General features: G+C 38.8%; 1 protein-coding gene across 2 annotated transcripts; it reads right to left on the bottom strand.

Moving 5' to 3' along the window:
* Nucleotides 1-12,418: 12,418 nt before the first annotated feature.
* LOC115336430 (protein FAM240B-like) lies at nucleotides 12,419-23,316 on the bottom strand. Of its 2 annotated transcripts, none has more exons than XM_030003300.1 (3): nucleotides 23,131-23,316; nucleotides 16,481-16,629; nucleotides 12,419-13,979 (listed from the first exon to the last, which is right to left on the bottom strand). In XM_030003300.1, the coding sequence occupies exons 2-3, from the start codon at nucleotides 16,624-16,626 to the stop codon at nucleotides 13,847-13,849; spliced, it is 279 nt and encodes a 92-aa protein (XP_029859160.1). In that variant the 5' UTR covers nucleotides 16,627-16,629; nucleotides 23,131-23,316; the 3' UTR covers nucleotides 12,419-13,846. The 2 variants fall into 2 exon arrangements, with proteins under 2 accessions (XP_029859160.1, XP_029859159.1); XM_030003299.1 differs by lacking the exon at nucleotides 23,131-23,316 and adding an exon at nucleotides 22,359-22,464.
* Between the last annotated feature and the right edge of the window lie 2,247 nt (nucleotides 23,317-25,563).

The raw sequence follows: 25,563 nt of genomic DNA, 5'->3' as shown, positions 1-25,563 counted from the left end.
CAGGTTTTAAGCAGGTGGTTATTCTAGTGGATCTGCTCTGATTTTTGCTATTTTATACTCCAGAGCTATAAATCTTTACCACCTTCCAGTGTTTTACCTCTTAGAGAGGTTCATTTTTTTTTTTAAGTTACATGCTGATCTAAATTTTAACATAATTATGAATGGAACATGAAGTGTATGCATTTTAAAGCCTTTTAACTTGATATAGTTAAACCAACACCTGGGTAATAAATGATTATTTTATGCAGGTTAACTAAGGTCTTTTTCACTTGTACATCTATTTCCAATAGGTGGCACTCCAACAATTTCTGTAAATGTTATGCTCTTTGAGTCTGTACTCTTGCAAAAGCAGAAGAGTCTGCAAATAATGAAAAATTGGTTTGTAATTCTTTTATTTTAGACATCACACCAAAATCTTATGTGTTTATGAATTATATGTTCAAGGCTGTAAACTGGGGAAATAACAGGGGTGGAGGAGAGAGAAATTTGTGGAATTATTGGTTTATAAAATGTTGTGAAATGCGCTACGGGACTTTGATTTAGTATTCTCCAGTCACCTCCTGAGACTACTACAGGCCTTGCCTCCTGGCGTGGAGGCAGCTCTCCTGCCTGGGGTGCTCTGGCGTTTGCTTCAACAAAGGAGTAATTCTTCTGGCCCTCAGAAGAGCTACTGCCAGTGAGAGAAAAAGGTAAAGAAAAGAGTTGAAAGAAAGACCAGATTACAGGAGGGCACCAGAAGGAACTACGAGGCTGGATTTACCTAAATTCACAATAACGGTAAGATATTCTGAGTAGGTCGATGTGCTTATTCCTAAAGCTGAGCTGACTCCAACTCCCTGCCATTCTCTGGCTGATGAATGAAGCTGGGGTGAAATCCTGGCAACACTGAATGCAATGGCAGAGCTCCATTAAGCTGAAAGGGGCTGAGGTTTTGCCTTGTGGCACTTATCCTCCATCCATCTATAGATATTCACTTGTGATACAGAGAATAGCAGAGCTATTGGGAAAAGCCACAACTTGTTCTGAATACTCTTTAAATCTAGTTTAGTCAAGAAAAAAAGTGCATGTTCTTCGCTTTACGTTAAGCAAATTTGGTGACTCGGTGCAGTCACTCTATGTGCCAAGCAGAGGAAGGGCATACAATTCAAAGGAGTGGGGCATCTCATTCCAGAAGAGCTTGATCTGCCAAGCAGCAGCTTTATGACTGAGACCTTGTTATGCTGCTGGTATTATATAGATTTCGCATGGATGTTTAGTTTTATTCAGTATAGTCGATCTTGCAAAGTGAAACTTTGGTAAAGTGAAAAATAACGCCTTGGTGATTTCTTAGTTTATGGGTGCTATTTTAGACGTTCAGCCTGTCATTCTGGGTAACAGTTCATCCTTCCCTCTCCCTGCAAAAAGAATATTTGAAAGTAAAAGACATCTTTGAGTTAACATACAGTGTGGTAAAAAACTTCTAGCTCCATTTCCTAAGGGGTACAGAAATTCCTGAAGGATAAAACTGTTTTTTTAGCTAAACTTGCTGAAATCTGGCAAGCTAAAACGAGAGGTAATATTAATTAAGAATTTTTGGCATTGTGTAGATTTAGTTTCACGTTTGCAGTAAAGGACACAAGATTTGCCTTCACTGCATGTTTACCTGGAATCCAGAGATCTTTATCCTATATTAAATACATTATTTTTAATTTTGAGGGGATAAGTGAACATCAATACACAAAACCAATATGTAAACATGCATTGCCTTGTTGTGAAGTGCTGTTTATAAGCGCATAATAAGGAACTTTTTGGACCATTAACTGCATTGTAGAAAGTCTACCCTTTTGACAGCTACTCAAATTGCTCCTTTGCCCTTCAAATCATGTTTGGTCAGAGCACTTCACTGTCTTTTTGTGTTGTCTATATTTGTGTTGATCAATCTGTCACACCAAGTTTAACAACACTACAGCTGAACTGTGCAATATACTTTATTTTTAGGTTTCTGGAAAAGGTTTGTGTCCTATGTGACAGCTATGGACGAAAGGCATCATTATGGAGGAATCCTAATTGTAAACTGAACCACATAATTTCCTCCATCCCCAAATTAGCAGTATAAGGTAAGAGAGATTGGATTTCAAAAGCTGTGGCACTCTTCCCTCTGTTCCAGTTTACTTGTCCTTGATTCATCTGGAGAGAAAACAAGCATGTTAAAAGGCAGTATAAAGCAGATAACGTCCATGTACAAAAAAGCATCTTTCAGCCTCACAAAGGTTTGAATACTCCAGCCATTTATCATGTTGCATTCTTGGTCATTGCCTGGTTTCAGATATCAAAGCAATACAATCATACTTGTCAGGCAGAGGAGTGAATTTCTTGTTGTGCCTTCCTGGTGAAGGGTTCAATGTTTTAGCTCCTCCTTTGCCTCATCCGTTCATCCTTTTTGCTGTCCTGTGAGGGCTAAGATTTGGCTCCTTTTATAATTTACTTGTTTTAATAAATCAGAAAAGTGGTTGATTGGACTGCAAAGACTAACCCTGACTTTTCCTCAGTGCTGACCAAAATGGTTCACATAGGCTAGCTCTCTGTGACAGCTTCAGCTGGGGGTTTAGGACTCCAACAGATCAGCTATGGCGGATTTAGCTGCAGGAGCTTTGGATGTTACCACCCCCACCTGCCCATTTCTCCTTACCAGCTGCAGGTTACTGCATTTCCTAGCCAGGATGACAGAATGGAAATTGCGTCTGTACTTCAGTTGTCCCAGGTCAAGGACTCACGTTTCAGTGCAAAAACTTCACTCTTGGCTTAACGCTAGTTCACCAAATTGTACCTGTATGTTTGGATGGGCTGGGAGCCTGGGAACCCGGGAAGCAGAAAACTGGAACCAAAAATTAGATGCTGCAGTACTAAATCTGACAAAACATCTCTGTGGGAGCCCTAGAAAACACCAAAAATTGGAAATTCTGCCTTGTGTTGCACCAATAGATCAGTTTTCAAGCCATAGAGCAGCAGCTGGTTGGGAGAGAAGAAAAACTGAATTTACCATTTAGTTTTCATTTCTTAAAAAAAAGAATCAGATCTATCCAGGAATTCTTACTCTTCTCTCTCTCCTTTTGCTTTGAACTCATAAAAAACCATGTAAATTTAGCTTTTAGCTTGGCTATGAATAAATCTGTGAAATCATAAGTGGGGAAAATCTATATGCATAATTGCTAAAATATTTTTACGTGTGCATATGCTGTATTTAATATTGATATTTTGTACATTGTGTTTCATATATTGAATATACAAATAATATTTTTGTTAATTATTGCTTAGCATTTTACTTTGTTCAAATGTATTTGTATTTTTTATGACAGTCTGTGCCTGCACAAAGTTAATTTTTAACAGAAAGCATATCTTGCATTTGGTTGTATTGAAGCTCGAAGCTATATGAATGTATGTGCTGTAGAAAGAAGGGTTGGGGGTTTTTAACAGATTTTTTAAAATACGCAGTTCTCACAAATACAAGTTGACATGAAATTTTAGGATCTTTTTAGGACTTCCTCAAAAAAACAATACCGCACATGCTCTTGGAGTTCTGTATTATGATATAACAAACCTTTCTTCAGGGAGTAGGTAAAATAATGTCAGTATATTACCTGGCAGTTGAGGAAAGATGCTAATTAAAGCATGAATTTGGTTACCTGAGCTTCTTAGCCTATCCCTCACTAACAAGGCAAAAGCCCCGTGAGTTTTGGGAACTGAACTATGTTGTGTTAAACCCTTTTCCCTTGTGAGAATTGCTGAGCTGCATCTCTTAATGATGCTTCCTCTCTTTGGAGACAAAGAAATGTTAAATGTTGTCAGTACCCTCCTTCCCAGTTTCTCTTTTAGCTCTGAGTAACTTTCTGCTTTTACTTATTCCCTTGATGCAAATTTTTTTGAAATCTCAATTCCTTGTAAATTGGATCTCAAACTATCTTTTGAATTTTATCTAGAGGAAACATAAAGCTACTGAGAATGACTCTTCCTCCTTGTCTCTCTCTTCATGCACTCTCAGTAACTCCATAGACAGTGAATTATTATTTTACTCATTTCTGTGGCACCTTTGCTCTGCTAGCTGACTAAGATATTTATGTCTTGTAGTGTGACTTGAAGGTCATTAACGCTACACTCTGAGAAGCTGCCAATGAAGAGAGAATTTTTAAAAGTCAGGACTCCTCACCAGTCCTGCTAATTTGATGAAGGAGGCACACTTAATCGATTGAGATTCATTATGAATTTGCTGGATTTCCTCTGCTGCTAGATGTAGTCAGAACTAGTCTCCAAGTTTTGAATCCCCCAAAAGCAAGGGCTTCCCAGTCAACCCTTAAAACCTCGCCAAGATTACAGCCAGAAAAGGTTAGCCAAAAGGTGGCTGCTCATCCTCTGGTCACATGAATCACGGAATGAAAAAGGCAGGGGGGCAACATGCCATGGCTGTGTGTTCACCCTTACCACCATAAAGCTGGAAGCAGGAAGCTATACTGTGCATTGAGTCCATCTCCCAGGGGAGCTCCCAGGGTGTCTGGGAACACTAAAGGCAGCGAAGGGATAGGTGAACCTTCTGGATGTAGTGGTAGATATTGAAGAGTATTGAATCCAAATCATTTTTTGCACATGAATTCATTACATGCACAATGAAATTGCTTGGTGTGGGTGCAATGTATTTAATCCCCGCAGTGAGGTGTGGCATTAGGCAATCTGAACGTGAAGATATGCCACATACCTCTTCCCCGCTGCAGCTCCACTTGCAATTTCACTTACACAAGGTTTCATTGTGCTCACCCAAGGGGGCTTGTCCTGGGCGAGCCAGGTCTGCCTAACCCAGCAGAAGTCTAGCCCAGGAAAACCTCTGGCTAGGTTTCTGCACCGCAAGAGGATTGAATCAGCGACTTGCGGAGCCCTGCAGCCGCGGGACGGAAGAGACAGACTGGAGGCATGGGCAGGCCAGGGGCAAAGTGGCCTTTCTGGTAGCAGCTGAATTGTTACAGTGGCTCAATCGTTTTGTGTGACTTTGCGAGCTCAAGAAGATGAAACTAGCACAAGCCTACTTCGATAAAAATAGTCCTGTAGAGCGATTTGCTTCTGGGGCAGGACATAATCACAGAATCATTTAGGTTGGAAAAGACTTTAATGAGAACTCTACCATAAATTCTGAGAAATGTTAACGTAGGGAAAAAGGGCACCTGAAGAAAGCAGACTTCAAAGAACATGTTCAAAATTTTCATTTAAACAGTCTTTTATTTGTGTAGAGAAATATATAAAAACAGTTCAAAACCTTTCTTTTCTGGATCTTCTGTTTGGCTCCAGAGCACCTGTTAGTTTGCTTAGTACTGTGCCCTGGCACTGTTGCCTTGACTTCAATTTCCATCTTTCATTTCTCTCTTGCTTATACATGCTTCCTCTTTGTCATAGAGCTGCATGGGAACATCAAAGAGAAACTTTGCCTCGCATGCGCTGCCTCTGGGGTTTGTCCTGTGACTGCCCTGCTACCGCAGCTGGTTGCATTTGGGACTGACACGAGAGCAGTCAGCAGTTCTCAAGCAGCTTCTGTCACATGCAGTTTCAGGGTGACAGGGAAGAGAAAGTTAGGCTGTGTCTAGACTCCTGCCCTCAGATCCCCTTCCCACATTGCTACTCGTAGACCTAGCAGGCTGTTGCTGCTACTCCTGATAACTGAAAGGCAGCTTTAAGTAGGTGGGGGAGGCTGTGAAAAGTGGCGTCAAAGAAGATCAGGAGGGAGCTTTGGCTCTTAGCCCTGCTAGCAGGGTGGCAGCTGTGGAGGCAGCTGCCCTGGGTGGCCATCCCTCTTGCATGGCCTTCTTGCACAGATCTGTGTGTCTCTTTGGCACTTGGCGAAGATGGTGGAGCTCCCTCCCAGTGACACAGATACAGGGGTGTAAAACATGTCCTGCAGGAAAAGGCAAAACTTGGTTCCAGGCTGAGGGAGCAGAAGCTCAGCTTGCGGATGCTGTCATGGGGACTTGAATGCCCCTTCTTTGACCTTGTTCCTCTTACACTGCCTCCCCCCCGCCCCAAATCCCCGAAAACAACAGAAAACCAAAACAAAAGAACAAAAATCATTTGCTCTGGAAGCAGCTTTATTTTGTGTTTAGAGCTTCCTAGAACCTGTGTGCCTGAGGCTGCTGGGGGGATGTGCTGGATCAGTGTTTTACATTCCCTAGCATGGTTTTCCTCTCTGATGTATTCCTACCGATGGCTGGCAAACATCCAGGTGAAATTGTGCAGAACACCAAATATTAAGAAACCAGGAGACAGAGCACTGTGTCTGTGTTGCCTCCGGATTGGAGATGGGGCATTACAAACCGACATTTTCCTAAACTTGAGATTGGAATTGCTGAAGCATTTAGAATAGTGTGTTTGCATGTACTTTTCTTTGGAACAGAAGAACTTATTTTTAACTGTAATTCCAGTCCTCCATGTGGAAGGCTTTCATTGTTTCGATTATAACTGATTAAATGCTGCTGCTAGAAAAACTATGTTTCATGCAGGTAAAATTCACATACATGTGTTTAGCTTGGGTTACTTTTTAATTGACATGTTAATCTGGAGTAATTTGGAGCATTGGAATGCATAATTGATTGCTTTTATTTCTATTTGTTTTCAATTATTAAAAATTAATCTTCTGAGACAAGTCTTCCAAGTACCAGTTTCTTGTTAGAAAATATATGTATGCAACTCAGGAATTGCTCTGTAGCTTAGGGCACACAGCTTGCAGATCAAGGATACATCGTAATTACATGCCAGATCAGAGAAAAGCTCGAGAAGCCTGTTACATTGACTAGAATTCATGCTAGAAGGCCATATTTTTCCCAGTTCGAATTTTGCTCGTCTCTTGACAACATAAACAAAGCTTCTCTGTTCAAAAATCCTGCAGCCTAGCTGTGAATTCTTGTTGCCTACTTGCCAACAGAAATACCAGACTTAATCTTAAGGTGCATTGAGGATTGGCAGCCAGGAGAATTTGCACTTGGATGGGACCCTTCACAGCTGAGTCCCAGAGACTGGGATAAGAGGGTACCTGAAAGAGAAGATAGCACTGATGGAACTAGGCAGCATACCTGCTCAAATTTGCTGGCTTTTGTTGAAAACAATGGTTCCAATCTAGCAGTATTTGGGCTAGACAGTATTATACTTTCCAAAACTAGCTTGCTGGGAGAGATGCTAGCCTTGTCATCAGGACTGGCTGTTTTCCCTGGTGATTCTAGGGTATGTAATGGCGGTGTCCAAGCTAAACTATAAATATAACAGCTAATGTAGTTGAAGTTATACTTATTTTCTGCATCCTTAATCTTTGTAGTCATATATTAACTCAGTGCTGTCAAAATCCCTGCAGTAAAGCTGTGAGATACACCTGTAGCTACTTTGAGATCTTATTCAGAGGTGCCTTGGAATAAAATAACTGTTTTGGTTTTGAGATAAAGAGGATATTCTTTAGTGCGTCCACCAGTTAAAGCAATAAAACATCCCGTGAGACACTAGTATTTTGTCGGAACACAGTGAAGTGTTACATATTAATTACTTTCATGTATTGCTCCTAATTATCTGTAATGGCCAAAGGTAACCAAACTGAAAATAAACAAAGCATATGCAGAAACTGTCTTGACCAAATACATGCCACAGAATTTTGATATGGCTCCAGAGGGGCTTATTATGTGGTGAAAGTACTGAAATTTGCCTGGTGTTTAGGCATAAAACTTTTCAAACATGGCTGCACTCTGTTAGTTTGTTGACAGACTCATTCCACACAGTTGTCAGCCCCCTAGTACATATTATAGAGGGGTCATTAGTTCTGGGAAAATGGAGTATTTGTCATCACTGCAGCAGAAGTGTGTACATATCATAAATGGAGCCTGAAGGGATTTAGTTCCAGGTTATTAAGTGTTCATTTGAGATGGTGGATAATAACTGCTGTTTCTGATATTTTAGATTAGACTACCCTTACTGCTTGTAGGGCTTATTTTCAGTAACTGTTAGTCTTGTTAGTACAAATACATATTTAATGATTGAGGCAGCATCAACAAAACCAGTAAACTTGTGTACTGTCCAAATGCTGCAAAGTATCAATTCATTAGTTAGCACTTTTTTAACTAAGCTCTGATAAGAACTCTGCTGCAACAATATCCAGTAATTAATGAGACAGCATTGTTATTTGGAACTTTTTACATGTAAAAATGAACAGTTGTGTGGGTTTGTTCACTTATTAGAATACATATAAAAGCACCGATACAAATATTACAGAATAAATTTCTGTAAGAGAAGCTGCAGTGCAATCAACATCACCCTGAAAAAACTAAAATTAAGATATCAGGGAAAACACAGGTACTTTTTCAAAAGGTTTTTCTGAAATAACACTGTTGGCCACTCCAGTAATGCTGTGGTTTTTCTTGCCTAACAATAGTGATGCAATTGTTGACTAGAATAGCATGTTAGGGGGAGAAAAATAACATTAAACTATAGCAAAATCTCTTTGAAAACATAATTTTCTGTTACTTACTTGCAATTAGACTATACAGACTAAGCTTTTTCTATCAGTGTTTTGCAAATACGATTTCTCTGTGTTAGATACTAAATCTAATAAAATCAAGAACTTTTCACTATTAAGTCTATTGTTTGAACTGTTCCCTATGGTTGAACGGTCAAAATATATTGAGAAGTTGCAGTTCTGATCAAACAGCATGAACGTTCATGTTGGATATGCAGTGCAATCATAGTGGAAACCAAACACAAATGGGCTGTTCTTTAAAGAATTGGCCAACATAGCTAAACTAAGTATTATCTTTCAGGTTTGCTACTGTATGTTTTTTCCCCTTTGATTTTTTCAGATGATTATTTTATTACTGCAGTTTGAAATTATAACTCTCCCTGATGCTCCTGCTGTTTGCTATGGAAAAAATAGTGACCCTGATTGTGAGTAGACCCACTGAGGCTGGAAACTGGCACTGACTACCAGGTAAAGAGTAGGCCAGTAGTCTCTCACATTTCAATAGTCACTAGTAGGAAATTATTACTTCATTTAAGGAATGGCATTTGAGACCAGTACACTTAATTATGGAGGTAGCACATAGCAACTTATTGTTAAGTTTGGCTTCCCTGGTAAGATAACCCCTTTTCAACCTATTTTTCAGATTGTCATTTGGGGGGCTGGAATTTTCCCTGCTTTGCGTTCACCTTAGCTTGAAACATGTTTAAAGCTCTGGCCCCTAAATAACACCCAGATAAACACACACAGCTGAAAGAGATGGGGAATAGGAGAAATAAGTATATTTTTGTATTGTCAGTTCTGACTACTGAATTTTTTTGTGTGCAATTTTGTCTCAAATGCATAACACCATGGATAACTCCTGTCTTTCTCTGTAAGAAGTAAGTAGTACAGTAATGCTTAATTCATGAAGGGAAGCGTCCTCAGGAAGTATAAGATTTTCTAGAGCTACTCTTTGTTTCATCTTCATTTATCTGTAGATGCCCTTTTCAATCCACGAGTATTTTTTATGTGATTTACTATTCCTTATTCACACTGTGGCAGCGAAGCCCCAGTCAAGTGCTGTTTAATAGACAAGGTAGAGAACAGCATCCCTCAGGACACAGCCAGTTTGTAATTAGGAGGAACATTTGGGCTAGGAAATTGGTAATTATCCTCATATTCCTATCATTTAACTGTAGAACTGAACCACACATAGCTGTTTCATGGTTCCAGAAGCCAGATCTATGCTAAGTTTTATTGCGGTGTGGGTAGACTCAGTTCCAACACAGGCAGCTCTAGCAGGTCAGTTGACCAAGCTGTGCATAGTTATGCATGCTAGCACATCTGCATGGCTGTATAATTAAATTATCATTCCTAAGCTCAGTTGTTGTACCTGCTAAAGTCCACCTTTAGACCTACATGAAACGTATTAATGTGCTTTGATCCCATCTCTATTGTTCTGGTTGGGTTATACTCATCTACATTAGCAAGTGACTCAGCACATTACCAGCAGCTCAGTAGATCAAAGTGGCTTCTGCTGAGGTCCCTACATTAGACTAAGCATGGTTCAGGGGTTTACGTCAAACTCAATCTAATTTGGTTAGTTGGACCAAATCTCCTCACCATTCAGGTGTCAAAACTGTCTGAAGAGCTAGTGCTTGTCTCAGATCCTTAGAGGCTGGGGTCCTTTGGTGTGACTTGGAGCATGGCTTCTGGTCTGGTTTAGTTTCCTCTGAAAGAAATCTGGTTTGCATGCCTTAAATTTGCTCTGTGATCCAAACCAGTGTGTGGTAAGTGCAGACAATCAAGGGTTTCACTTAAAAAAGGCTCTCCTGTGCTGAATTTAACTGCTAATTCAAGTGTAGCAGCTGGCAGGTGTTGAGTTGCTGCTTAAACATGTCCAATCTGTAACTGATTGTGTGAGTGCTTCTGGATGGTGTCTGAATGAAGTCAGACTGCAGCTCAATGTAGTTTATATTCACTCTTTTGACTGCCTTGATTTGAGTAAGCCAGACTTCAGCAACTGGCCACAGCTCGGTGACAGTTTAAGCAAGCAATTCTTGCTGTCTCTCAAGCATTAGTCACTGGTTCCTGGATGAGGGGCAGCACTTAAGAGTAACCATGTGAATGAGTGTAGTATGTGCTCACGTTATCTGCCATGCACATAAATTTTGGCCGTGCTAAGTGGGTGTTCTGCAGCTGATATCAGTATCCCAGCTTAAGTGCATTACCTCATAGATATGATCCACACCTATTACATCATATATCATACAGTTAAAGTCCCATGACCAAAACCACAAGTCTCTGACCCATCCTGTACAATTTTAGTTGTTCTTCCGTGGCTTAGGCAGGTGCTGAACTGGCTTATATGCTGATGTAAGACATGGTAACTTCTTGCTAGTGGAGGCTCGGGGTGGTACTGGTTATGCAGACTAACTGATACTCAATTCAAATTCTTTTTCTATTAGGCAAATTAATAAACTCCAAGGAAAAAAGCATCTGGGTAATTAATTTTTCTTCTCAAATAGCTAGTCCAACTTTCTTGATATAGCTATTGTAATCTAAATTTTTGTTTAAATCTTTTTTTTTTTCCATTGGAAAGGGAGAGGAAGTAGGGACTAGGGATGAAAAAAACGCTGTGTTCAGCTGAAGGGACCTTCTCTCCCACCAGCTTATGCTCACTGGTTATCCTGTTTTACCAATGGAGGCTGTGTATATGAATGAGGCAGATGTTTTTTAATATAACAATTCAACTTGAAGTGACTTTTGCTTGCTTGCTTTTTTTCATGAAAGCCAGGTTTGACATTTTCAGGCATGTCTGAAATGCCTAAAATCAGGCTTAAATTTCACCAATTCAGTAACTAAAGCAAAAGGACAAAATGCTATCCTGTCACCTTACTGTCCGCCTTCAGCTTTGCAGTTTGCAAGCTGCATATCTGGCTACATCTGGCTCCTAGACTTTATTATTTCTAGTACTTGATTCCTTTCTCAGTCTGGTTGTAAGTGCAGTAGCAGTGAAAAGTGGATGAACATCCACATTTGGGAACAGAAAGCATCTGGTATTCAATAACGTGGAGGTGTGAGGATACTGCTGTCTGTAAAATATGTGTTAGAGTAGGTAAGCATGACTAATGCATCTGCACATGAGCAACTCACAAAGGGCTGGTTTTGACTGAGAGTGGGAGGATTTTAGTCTTTCACACTTGTGATATACAGACTCTGTGCTGCAGTGGATATATCAGAAACCCACTCACGACTGAAATGGGTGCCACGTACTTCCCAAGATAAACAATTCCTGCAATACTCCTCTGGCGTGTAGTCAATGTGATGCCGCCTGCTTGTAGTGGAAGTGATTTCACACATACCTCGACCTCAGAGCTCCTGATGGAAAAGCTACTGCTTGGGGACCTAAGCTGGTTTTCGGGTACTCTCTGGGGAGTGCTGAAAATTGCTGTGTGTGGATCACATCTACTTGTGTGGTCTTTTTCCTGTATCTTATAACTGCATAAACAGATATACTGTCATAAAAGTGCTCCTAATAATTAAAAGCATTGACATTAAATGTAAAAGAACCGTAAATGCTTGTTGGGCCAGCTTTTCTTGGATCTTCTCCTGTCACGCTGGCATAGAGTAGGGGTAAGCTGCACTGATGTTGGTGGCATTACAACACCATAAAGCAGTAGTTAAGCTAGCAAATCTAGTAGACCTTGTTTTCAGAAGTGGGGAATCTGGCATTTCTCCATTTCAGTAGGCCCTGTCTGTGTCCTTTAGCTACGCTACAGAACAGTGAACTACTCTGTTTTTTATGTAAGTAGCAGAAGGTTCAGGTCCTGTCTGATCTTCTTCAGCAGAGATAATGTTTATCTTCGGTGGCAGCAAAATAACTTTTTAGATAATAGTGGGAAATAAACGAACACAAGAAAGAGACCATTCTGCAAAGGCAAAAGCAACTACAACTTTATTATTTTTCAACATTGCTTTTCTAATAGAAAAAAAACACTGGAAAAAACAATTGCTTTTTGGGTTGGGTTATATGAAAAGAGACTGATTCTACATTCCCTTCAGTTTTGAATAACCAAAGAACAATTTAAAAGTTTTTAATTGTTTTAATCCTTTGTGGAATAGCAACATTTTTGTGATAACATGTTTTTTAATGTGGGAGAATGTCACTATGTAACATTCTGTAGCTATGTAACATTCTGTAAAACTGTGGGTTTTTTTAATGAAATGCTGTTTTGAAAGGATAAAAAAAGCATTTCTGTGAGGTCAAAATGGTTTAATTTTTGTTTTATTTTGAAATTTATCAAATGTATTCCTATCCACTTCTTCAGTGTAAACAAAGATGCAAAGTAACACTCCATCTGGCTCAATATTGTTAGAGAAAAATAGTTGTTTAAACTTATGACTTTTCTCTTGCATATCAAAGATATTAATTGAAGAGATAACAAGTAAATATTTTCATCCAAAACATATTTAGATACACAGACATATAGGTAAACAGAACACACTATTAATACCCTGTGTTTAGTTATTCCTCCCTTCACCTGACCTAGAAGAAGATGAAACACAACAAGTGTTTGGATTAGTGCACACCAGGTATGGCACGTGATACCTTGCAAAGCATTCCTGTGCTGTTATGATGAACTGATTCGCTGCCTTCTATTTCAAACTGTCCTTCATACTCACTTGCTCTGACATTTCTCAGACTGGTTCGTAATAACCTCAGTAGTCTTTTTCTTACCTATCCCATGAAAGTCAAAATCCTTTCCTTTGTTCATTTAATGATTAAGATCTGTAAATTTTCTTATATGTTGATCAGAAAAGCTCATTCTTTTTTTTCCTGATTCCATTAAAGAATATATTTCTCCTTCTGTCCAGCTGATCAGACTAATCCTTAACTCCCTTCACTGTGGCTCATCAAGACAGGCAGAACAGCTTGTATCTGCATTAAGCCCTGTAAATGGAGCTCTGTAAATGGAAATGTGCAATTTTGCATGCAGCTGTTTGAATGTATTATTCCTATTAATCAAGCCATCCTCTTTCCTAGAAATATGTTGTTGTCACTGGGAAATGCAGAGTTACATAAGAAAGTCCTGCTGCATCGCAGTAATAATATATCATGGAGAATTAAAGGTATCTGTTTCTCAACTATCCCTTTGCATATATTTTTTTTTGAGATTACCCACTGTGACTTTATTCTTGCACTAAATTTCAGTAGGACTTTATTAGTAGCGCTAGTAAGTAATCTGGAAAAGGGCCAGATTCTGATCTTTTGCTTCTTCAGCAGTGTAACTGCTGGTTTATATGTGCATGCAGAAGGTCAGAGTCAGGCCCAAAGATTTCTGTGTTTTCCCAGTAACTTTAAGCAACAGTTTTATCTGGTGAGGGAAGAGCCTCAATGGACAGCAGCGTCATCTGTTCTTTCTGTCTTTTCGCATGTGCCTGGACCTGCCTTGCTCGGCCTTCCAGCCGCAGAGTCCATTCGTGGCGGAGTCTGCAAAGAGAGGAGAAGTGCTTAACAAGTACTGAGCCAAATCCTTCAAATGTATCCAGGGCTCTTCAGTGGAGTCTCTCTTTCATCACCATAGCACTTGTCCCATATTTATTTACCATCTACACATCTCTGTAGCTTGCTAGATTGGGAAGGCAGGGGAGAAAGGGATAGTGCTGATGCTATCAGTGGTTGACATTGCTGGATTCCTAATGAGTCAAACAACTGCTGAAATACTGTCAGTGTGAAGAGCTCTGTTTTTTCCTCTGGGGTATTCTCAAAGCCACACAGAAGTACTGTCTAACCAGTAAGGTCATTCAATGTGTAGATTAAAAAATACAATTACACCCCCTGACCCCACAAGTTTACTGTAAAATGCTGTGGAGAAGAGCAAGCGGAATGTTAAATATGTCCATTTTGGTTTACTCTGAAGAAAAAAAAAAGAAAAATAAAGTAACCATTTTGTACCCTAAATCTCTGCAGACCTTGTATGTGTTTAATGAAAGGAATTGATGTCACATACGAGAGGAGTCACATAGCTTCAAGATGCAAGTATAGTACAGACAGAAGAGAAGATCATTAGGGACCACTGCAAGATATTTTTGGCTGGGTCATTTTCCAAAGAAAATGGTGTTATGAAACACCTGACCCAGCAATGCTATAGGATTAGATATCATATGGTAATGCCAAATGCATCATGGAATTTATGGGTTTTTATATTACATTTGGTGTGTTAAAAAGAAAGGCAGCCAATGATTTAATCTGAGAATAACTTAGCAGTAGCTGTTTCACATGGGTGCTTGTGCTGGTTTGGCTTCCGAGTTTGATTTCAGATTGTGTTTTAAAATTCTCTCATTTGGCCTACTCTGTCTTGGCTTCACTATTCTCTTGTGTGTATAGTTAAGCCTCAAAAAATTGGTGCAATTAGTTAGTAAAAATTTGCCATTGAAAGCACTGGTGTTCCTTGTCAACTAGTGTCCTGGGTGTCACAGAGGGAGCACTTGCCTACATCTAATTCTCCCAGGTGCCACTTACATGAGGTAGTGGACCTGTAGATTTTGTAATGACAGTGTCTATTACCTCCTGAAAGTATATTTTTTTTCAAATTAGAGAACACTTTGTGAACAACTTGGGCTTTGGTCAAGTGACCTTAAAGGAACTTGCTTGGGTCTGTTTCAGTTGTGACCAGTCAGTTAAGACATACTGAATATGTAAGTTAAGACATATTCAAAGTTCTTTTGCTGCATTTTTTTTCTATTCAGGGAAGAACTTATAAAAGCTTTTAGCATTTTTAACTTTGTGAAGTTACAAATCTTATCTACACCCCTAATTGCAATTGGTTTGCAATGTCTTCTTGTGGTAGTTTTTTGTGAAGCTAGAGTGACAAAGGTTTCCAGTGCAGCTGAACACTTTCCTGGGTTTTATTACACATTTTCTCTCCACCAACTTGGTGATTTGGGAATATTACTGACTAGCTGGAGTAGGATACTGGGAGCAGGATTCTACATCTGACTCTGCCGGGACACAAGGCCTGCCCAGGTCTTGATTTCCTCGTCTTTAAAATGACAATAAAGGGCACACCCTCCTTGGGCATGAGGGTTAGATTACCCGGAACTTTTTTGAAAGAAACAGCCCTTTACCAGCACATTCCAGCTTGCTGGAGTCAAACTAATTTATGTGAATGATCCAGTTTTGAGGAAAGTGTGCAAGAAAACCTTTGTCAACTTCAGGAGGAAAGCCCATCAGAAAAACACAAGAGGCACAAGTATTTCTTATCCTCTTTCTCCATCTGTTATTAGTCAGGGGATTCACTTAGTGTGTGGGAGACCCTGGTTCAAACTCCTGAGGTGCAACAGGGTGAGCAAGTATTTGAAGCAGTCTACCACACTTGTGCAGAGTATCTATACCACAGTCACAGCTCTTTCTAGGCGGTGCCTGTTGTTTTAAATTGTTTTGGGAAAAAAAAAAAAAATTGAATAGCCTTATTTTTTATCTGTTGTATATCAGGAATGCTTATGAAATGTGTTTCATGGGGCAGGAAAATCTTTTTGTACTCTTTCTACCTTTTGGCTTATATGATGCAAAGGGCTGTTGAACATGATAAAGGTGCTATGGTTTTGTTTATGCTACACATTAAATGAGTGGTTTGCCTATCTCTTTAATGTAATACTATTTTATTTTTCTGTGTAGCTGTACCAGTTCCAGGTAAAAATCCTGATATTTTCTGTCTGTCACAAGCCATAGTGCCAAAGTGCTTTATTTTTATGTGGCTACTCTCCAAGGCCTTTGAAGAATGCTCATGAGGTTCAGGAGAGAGGGGTGTCTGAGTTTCCATGCAGAAGAGCCATGGAAATATGAGACAAACAGCTGTGAGAGGAAAAGTGCCAAAGATCCAGAACACAATCTGTGCTATGAATAAAGCAGTACAATAACAGGTTACCTTATTTTAAAGCATGTGATGACATGCCTTGCTGTCTTGTGCAAAAGAAAAAAATACCACTTACTTGTTCAGGGCGCTTTTACTCAACCTAGACTCTTCACCTTCTCGTTGCTTAGTTTGCTCTTGGATGACTTTTTCCCAGAAGTTCTTCAGCCCCTCTGCATCATGACCACCCATCTTGTAGTGTCTAAAGTTGGTATGCTTGCTCATTTTCTGAAAAGCAATTTGGAGGTCAGAGCAGTCAGGGGCCTAACCTGAGGCAGATACTGTGTTGCTTAGCCTCTTTTAATTTCTTTCTCTTGAAGTGCTATTAAAGTATGTCACCTGAGAAGAATAGGTAACTGATGCTTACTCTGCCTTGAAGCAAAATATAAGGCATTGAAACAGGCCTTGGGTGATAGTTAAATCGTATACCTATATTTTTGTTTCTGAGTAATGACTACGCATGGCACAGTTCACTGAAATATTGTGGAGGCCTCAGTATGTGTGAGATTTTAAGTGGTTTTGGAAGAACTTGGGAAAAATACGCTTAGATATAATGCCATCGTCACTGAAGTTCAGATGAGATGTTGTGAAGGTGTTGTGTTCCCTTCCCCTGTGGTTGTAAAAGGGATCATAGATGGTTATCCAAGGGAAATACATTGCTCTTAAATGATTCCTTTTACTACTCCAAATGATATCAAGCACAAAATATGCAGGCAAATTATGAATCTAAAGTTGAAGCACACAGAGTGCAAAGCCCTGGGGAGCTTATTATGGCCTTGTTCTTTAATTTATCAAAATTCAGTCTTAAATACTGTTAAAAGTAGGGCTTGTTAAAATATAGAGATGAGTTCCAATAAATGAGAAGAAGGACAGAAATGAGGTGAATATCTCATTGCTAAATGCATAGTATTCAAACATATAGGGTTTTAAAATTCTCAGCATGTCTGAGGCGCTTGCTGATATTACCAGATATGCATTGGTTATCAGATCTAAATGGTACTTTGAAAAGTTAAGTTCTGTTGTTTATTCCCAAAGGAAATAATCAGAAAAAATTCATCATGTACTATATTTGTTGCTGGCCAAATACTGCTTTGCTATGACATTAAATAAGGTACCAACAACCTGTTATACTTCTGCCCCAACTGTGAAGCAGGATTTCCTGCGTCAGTTTCCTCCACTAAGCCCTTCCAGCAAGTGGAAGGATGCAAGAAAGAAAAAAAACCACCAAACCCGTGTGCCTGAGTTTTCTACGACTAGATCAGCACATAATTTCAGTTCCTATGAAATCCCTTTACTTCCTTGTGTTCATCTATATTCTTTTGCCAACTTTTGCCAACTGACAACTCTGGAATGCTGATGAATTAATGCCTCATAGACCCCGATATGTACTTGTGAGTCTGCTTCATAGACAATGTTATACTTTATGAGTTATCTTTGATAAATACTATGAAGACTATGCTAATGTAGGCCAATCTGAGGAAACCTTTCATTTGTGCAATGCTGTAAGCGGAAGATCAGAGAAAAAGAAAAGGACAGTCAGATGCAACACAGTGAAGGCAGACTTGTGTAAGGTCTTCCTATCAAATACTGTATTTTAAACTCCTGCAGCTTTAAAAGGGCACCTAAGTAAGATCTTGGCATCTTCCTAGATTAAATATTTTAGATTTGGCATCATTTTCACAAACCTGGTTTTTAGAAAGATCAGTAATAACAAATAATTTTGCCAAACTTGGTGCTAAGTCTGATTGGACTGAAAAACATGCTTAACAAAAAGAAAAATCTCTGCCACTTCCAGATGCAGTATTTTTTCACAGACAAGTCCAGTTGCTTAAAGACCATCACAGTCCATGTAATATAATCACTTAAGGGACAGAGTATCAGACATGCTTGAGTGGTTAGGATACTGGTCCTCTTCACAGCAAGGTCAGCAGGAGCTGCAATATTACCAAAACAATCAGATATTTTCCTCTGAGGCAAACAGCAGTTTTCTGCTGTTTCTCTTGCTGTGGATCGGGGATGCTGTAGCGGTAGCACAGCAGGATACAGCAGGAGTTGTTATGTCAGTGCGGGTACAGCAGTTCTACTACCACCTTTTGCTAAATGTGCTTTGTTTATCAATGATGTGGTCTAAATGGGAATACGGGTAATCTTTTGATAATCTTTTGTCTCACTCTGAGGTCCTAAAATAACAGTATTATTTAAGGCTTCATCTTGCAAAAAGGTATGCATGTCATGGACACACTGGAACATGCCCTGTCTGTACCTTAATTCTATAGGCTTTCAGCAGTGTTAGAATAAATGCTCTGGTAACAGCTTGTTACAGTGAGTGATGGAATATGATTATTTTATCATTCCTAGACCAGCAGGTCACCTGGGTCTTTGCACCATTTAAAGGCTCTTCTATCAGTTGCAGCTGCCCACTTGACACTCTTCAGATAATTATCCTGTTGCCTCAGAAGCCAAGTGCACGCTGCTGACAAACTGTCTGAGTAGGTTTGCCCTCGAAACCCTATTATACTTTGCCTCATGTAAGAGTCTGCCATAACACATTAACCTTTCATTAGAGATTAAGTTTTTGTGATTATTAAACTTCTAGTAGATGTCATTATTAAACTTTTAGTAGATGTTCTTCAAGTGGTACAAAGAGGGCCTCCAGTCTTTATTTGAGGTATAAATTGGTTAGATTTTTTGGGGGTGCATGAGGATTTTGGCTGCCTTAAATCTTGGCTGCTCCACTTAGAGGAACAAGCTGTGGCCAGACAGGTACCCCAAAGATGGAGGTACTTCTGCAAATGTTAGTCTGGTATGTCTATGGGACTTTTTGCAAGCCAAGAACATCTGACTTGATAATAGTTCCTAGGAATGTCAGTGACAGTGACTATTACATGTGGTCCTTGCTAAGACAGATTCTTGATGTAAGATACTTGAAGATGGTGCTGTCTGGCATTATTAGGCAGCATCTCTCATACTATGATGTGTGAAAGCATCCTTTCTTTGAGTCTGGCATTACAACATCCGTGTATAGAGATTAGAGTTCATGTATACTGTGTAATACCTTCTTTTTTTCTAATTGAAAGGTTCTACTCAGGAGCTTGGTTTAGATTTCTGAGTAATTATCTAGGTTTGTTTTCTTTGTGTCAAAAAAATTCTTTATTATTGCACTAGAAAACATCTTTTGTTGTTGTTGAGTGATTTTCTGCTTTCTTTTTAGATGTCCCAATAACATAAATTGGAGTTACACTGACAATTGGACTTAATTCTGGCAAACTTGTTCTTGATTCCTTCAATCACATACCCCAGGGTTCGGAAACTAGCAGGAGAGTTAGATTTTCTCTGTAAGTAAAAACCACACATTCTTAGAGTGACTCCACCAGTTCTGCCTGGGTGGAAAGTGAGCAAGGAAAAGAGGTTCTTTATCATCTTTATTTTCATTTTGGATAGCCAGGTATTATTCCAGAGAAATTAAAGGAAAGTCAAGGAGGAGTCTTTCTGGCTACTAACGGCAGGTTGTTTTAACATGTTTTCTCACTGATATGAAAGTAAAATAAGAAACAACACTTCCATAGGTTCAAAATGATTCATTCAGGAGACTTGAATCAGTGTAAGTATGGTTTGTGAACTGAAAATTTACATTGTGAAACTTTCTGCAGTACATTTCCTATGACGGACTACTAAAATATGCATAACACTGGTGAAAGGCAGAGTCCTTTACTAAATCTTCAACTAACGGATGGTTAAGGAGTGACTATTTTTATATGGGTTGTGCAGTCCTACCTGCCCATTTGAAGTATAGTCGGCTGCTTTTTTGGGGAGCCAAGCTGATAAAATAAAGTTTATATAAAGGTAAATCTAGATCTTGGCTAAAATAAAATTTATATAAAGGTAAAACTAGATCTTGGCTAAAGTAGCTTATGTATTTGGTAGCTCTGAAACTCAACTGTCAGAATTATGTGTATGTGTGTATGAAAGAGTTTTTTATGGCATTTGTCATTTATGGGAATTAATCTATGTGTTAACAAATTATTAATTTATAAAGAATGTCCATAAGAAGAAGCAATAGTAAATAAAATTAATGACGCTGTAAAGGAAAAATCTCCTGCATTTATAATAAAACCATAAATCACATGGCCATGCAGCAATCTGTAAGACAGCCAATCACTCATGAAACACAGATAGCATCTATATACAATACATTGGTTTAAACTCTTTAGGCTGCTGTCCCAGAGCATGTTTAAAGGGGGTTCAAAGTGTGAATGATGAATAGTTTTCCCTCAACAGATCTCTCCAGTGAAAGGGAGAAGAAATTTTGCTTCTAGCTGGAAGTTATTATATGCACAACTTTTATTCACTGACACAAAATTAATACAGAAACAGCCAGTGGTACAACCTTCTGTCTTTTAATCTGATCTGCAGACTGAATGTGCTTTGGAAAGGTGTTAAATTAGTATGTTTCCAAATGCTCTGGTCTTAGCCCTTTCCTGGTCTGCACATTTTGAATTACTGTGATCTCAGACAACTTCCACTGAGGTACAAAAAGGAGTATGAACAAATATCTAACACAAAGAATTTCTCCTCTACCCACTTTGTAATTGTATTTCTACTTTGGACTCTTGCCAGAAAAATTTTGGAGTTGGAAATGGCTCTTGATGTTTTGAACAAAAGTGCTATTTTTAGTAACCTTTATCTAAAACAAACAAGCAAAAGAAGAACATCTTGTCTGAAAATTCGGGAGGCATTTTTTACCCCTTTTCAGTCTTTCAATTTAATACATGTCTTGAGCTAGCCATTGTCTTCAAAATTCCGGATTTTATATATAGAGAAAATACTTATGCATACAATGAGATTCTCTGAAAATCTTTTACTTTTTAACGAGAAGTATTTTAATCCATTCAGTAAAGCTGTTAACCAAACATATTTTGAGAAAAATGGCAAAGTAATTTTTAATCTAAATGGTGCATAATTAAAAAAAATCAGTTGGTTTGTCTAATAAAAAGAAACCAACCTTATTTTTTTTTTTCTTATTGGAAAATATTTTAGCCAGCAAGATAAAATAATGTTTGAACTTTTCTAAATTTTATTTCAAAAATGTTTGCTGAAAGAACAAAGTCTTCAACAAGAATGATTGGGGTTTTATATCTTAAAAAAATGTTTCTTTTCTAAAAGGTGGAGATAGGGCTAATTTTAACACTTTTAATGAATTTGAGGATTCAGCCAATTTTAATGTTGAACACGAGCATGTTTCTGAAAGAATTTCCACAGTCACTTCAGAGTTTTTTGAAGACCATTGTAAACAATGGAAAGGTTATCTTTGACTTCAACTGGACTCAGTCCCTTGGGTCATATCATGACCATGAGCTATTTTATCTTTGTCAGGCCACTAATTAGTCTCCTATTCCTTTTGCCCTTCACTGGGTTTTGTCTGCCTAAGCATAGAACATTTTCCAGCATCATAGAATTATTACAGTACAGTATACAAGTTGAAAGCCTGTTTATGGTGTTTTTAAAAAGAAAAAAATAAGCTTTTTGTTCTAAAAAGTTTTAAATTATGTTCATAGAATGAATCATTAGGATGAATATCCCCTTACATCTTCATTTTGTGGTGGTTTTCCTGTCAGCTGAAGTATGTGTAATACAGAAGTTCTAGTAATACCAAAACGAGACATAGGAACAAATAACAGGTTAATAATTGAAGTTAAGATTAGAGTAAAACAAAGTAGAGGCAGGATATCTCTGATATATTATTAGTCAGACAGGATGAGATTATCTTCCAATAAAGTATAGCATAATACACAGAATTCAAGGTCATGGAGGGAAGAAGAAGAAAGCATAATTCAAATTCACATGATTTAACAGAAAGTAAAACAAATGTATATGCATGTATATCTAGGCGTGTTTAATAATCAAGATAGGAAAAGAAAATCTTATTTTGGCCAAAACACAAGAATATAAGTGCTTACTTTGATGGTATAGTAGCTTCCTCTTCTGTCAAAGTATGGATTTCTTGAGTGATTACTGAATTGTGTCAGTTTTACCTCTGGGTTCCCCTTTTCAAGAGGACTCCAACTGCCAGGAATAACTGATTAAATCTTTTCATCTGTCACTCATTTTTATTTGGGAGTGATGACATCTGCTGTTATGAATTAGTTTAATGGCAGGGGGGGGAAAAAACCCAAACCCACAGTCTCATTTTGTGAAGTCTGCAACACACCAAGCAGAATGACCAGAGAGTTACAGGGCACAAACTCTGAATGCCACATTTGATCTGTGCTATAATTTATGGCAGGTGCCACCGATGTCATAACTTGGCTCTGGAGAAACAGTTATTCTTTGACAAGTGCAGATCACTGGAACATAACTTCCATATCACTTGCAGGAATTCAGTACCCTCCCCTCCAAGAAAATGGATAGATCTGAACAGAACATGTTGAATAACACAGCTTGTCTCAGGACTGTGCTACTGAGTGACTGACAGATAAACAGATTTCTTTTTCACCCCTTTTGAAGTGTTGGTCTATAAGAGCACCTGGTAGGCTACATGACAGGATTCCAGCTAAGCTGTTAATACTCTGAATAGCGCAGGAATCTGAACTCAGCCAGCTGCGAGCTGGAATCATAGCGTATATAATTTGTTACAGAATTTAGCACTTCCACTTCTTGGACAGATTCTTCCTCCCTGCACTGGTACCACTGGGTAAACAGAAAAACACAGGGAAGTAAGGTGCTACTTACTCTGACAAAGGAAGAGAAGACTGAGAGGGACCTCCTGCTCTCATCTATTATTGGCAACCTGACTGCGTAACTCCTCTGACAATTTGGCAAGTTCCATCTTGAAATGATGGAAGGTATTTCCAGTGAAAAGTTGCTCCAGAACTCTTCTGTGCAAAGTACTGTAAGTTTTCTTCTAGTTTGCAACCTGAATTTATTCAAGAGACAAGCTACCCTTCCCTTGGCTCCATGGTATGTACGGCAGAAATCACCTCCCCTCTCCTTCCTTGTTTTGAAGATAAATCAGTCAAGGACTTTGGACTCTTCTCATACACATTCTCTAGATAAGTCTTATGGCCTTTCTCTGCAGTCTCACTGAATGCAGGCAATGAGAACTGTATGTCATATTCCAGCTGAGTACTAATACCTTATATGCTTCCTTATTTTGTTTGGATATAACCATCTGAATCTAGAATCACATTTATGTTTTCCAGAAATGTACCATGCTCATAAACACTCTCTAATCGATTAATGCACCCACCTAGTTCTCCTGTTATTTTTTCCAACTGATAAGCTCCAGCTTACAATAGAAATTTTAATTAGATCCTAAGTTCATGACCTGCCTTTTGTGCCACTTTCTCTATTTCAGTCCTTCAGGTCATCTGTTTCTTTTGTCTTTGAAATTCAGTCCCCTGTGCTGATCACAACCTTTGTGTCCTCTGGAAAATTTCTTTAACTCACTGCTCCATTTTGTGCCAAATGTCACCACTCAAAACAGTAGTAAGACTGCTTCTAAGACAGCTCTGGAGGAATTCTTTTTTTAACCTTCATGCAGGTAGGGAGCTTTCACTAAAAGATGTTATATGATTTTAGCCCCTCCTTATCCACTTAAATGTCTTGTATGAGTTGTTTTTGGTTTTTTTTTCCCCCACCTTATTGAATGTTTTTCCTGTGGCACTATGTTAAATATTTTACAGAGCTTCACAGTTTAGCTGGTCCACATGCATCTGCCCACATTTATCTTGGTCGAAGAGAAGCACTGAAGTAATGTGCCATGGCTGACCTTTGGCAAACCCACTTTGTATTTATTTCATTTTCCTTCAGGTCTTCAATTATTAAATCCTCTGAAGTTTGTCTGAAAGCCTTAAATGGTGTAAAGTCAGAACAATATCTCTATTTGAAAAGTGACAGCATATGGCTCCACCTATAACACAGTAGGTTGTATTCCAGTTCTCTGTCAATGCCTGAAGTTTGGATGAGATTCATATGTGGAGGTAATATCTTTTCTTAGATCAGCTAGTATAAACTGGGAAAAATGCACAAGGTCTGAAATAGAAGCAGCAAACTTCAAGGCTAAATATCAGTTAGGAACAATTGTTCTAAGTTTAAATAGATAAACCTCAGTGAGACCATCAGGGAGAAAAGTTGGTTCCTCTGTAGGAAATAGAAGAGGAGAGGTAATATAAGTTCACCTTATCTCTTACCATAAAGAGAAACAGGTTATCTGTCACTTGCTGGATGTGGTTAGCAGATGGGGAGAAAGGAAGAGAGAGGGAGATTGTAATCTGTCATTAAGTATCCTTACTGAGTTCATGGTTACTTTAGATTAACAGCAAAATTAATTTTTCCAATAATCATTCAATAAGACACTCAGCACCACTACTGTTAGTGGAAGGCAGCCATGAAATGTAACATAAGGTCGGTAATTCACTGCTCCAGGACAGACTGCTCTGTCTGATGGCTGATCCTGGACTCTAGGCAAATGCCCAAGTCACTGATGATGGTGTCAGACTCTTACAGTTTCTCTTCTTGGAGCTGCTCCACTTTATATAAATAATGCAATACTCTGGGCTTGAAAGACAGAGTCAACAGCATGCTTGTTTAATCTCCTGTATGACTCAGAGGGGTGTTTTGCGCTTTCCCACATATTGGATAGATTGCGTTACATTTTGGCTACCAGGTATTCTAAGGCATGTTTTTTTCATGCCAAGGGAGTTACTTGGAATTTATTTTGAAAAAATTTTGATTTCACTGCAGCCCTGACATAAAACAGATCTCAAAATCCTGCCCTTGTGTTTGAAACTGCCCAAGTTCAAAAAGTCTGAGAACTCACCCACAGTTCTGCTGTGTAATTTCAGTGGTGCCTAGTGGCAAGAAAGCGTAAGAAACTCTATGCAGAGGACTAGGCCACTACAAGGCATACAGAGGAATAATCAGAGCTCTTTGATCTTTGTAATTAAAGTGGATGAGACTTGGCATGCAAGACTCAGTCTGATACTACATAGAGATCAACAATATAGTCTAATCCAGCCTTCTGGTAGTACAGAGTCAATTGCATGAATATTATGTGACTTTAGAAGTTGCACAGATTTACTCTATAGACTTGCCAGACAAATCAATATTTTGAGTAAATGATTTTAACTTTAAAAAGCACGTAGATACCACTACACATTTGGA

The sequence above is a fragment of the Aquila chrysaetos genome, chromosome Z, assembly GCF_900496995.4.
Source record: "Aquila chrysaetos chrysaetos chromosome Z, bAquChr1.4, whole genome shotgun sequence".
Lineage (NCBI taxonomy): Eukaryota > Metazoa > Chordata > Aves > Accipitriformes > Accipitridae > Aquila > Aquila chrysaetos.
The sequence above is the reverse complement of the archived record's forward strand: the minus strand, read 5'-3'. Positions and strand labels throughout refer to the sequence as shown.

Coding starts and splice junctions, on each gene's coding strand:
- LOC115336430 (XM_030003300.1), bottom strand. CDS start 16,626: ATGAGCAAGCATACCAACTTTAGACACTACAAGATGGGTGGTCATGAT. Junction 13,980..16,480: donor AGTAAAAGCGCCCTGAACAA/GTAAGTGGTATT, acceptor CTCTCTTTGCAG/ACTCCGCCACGAATGGACTC.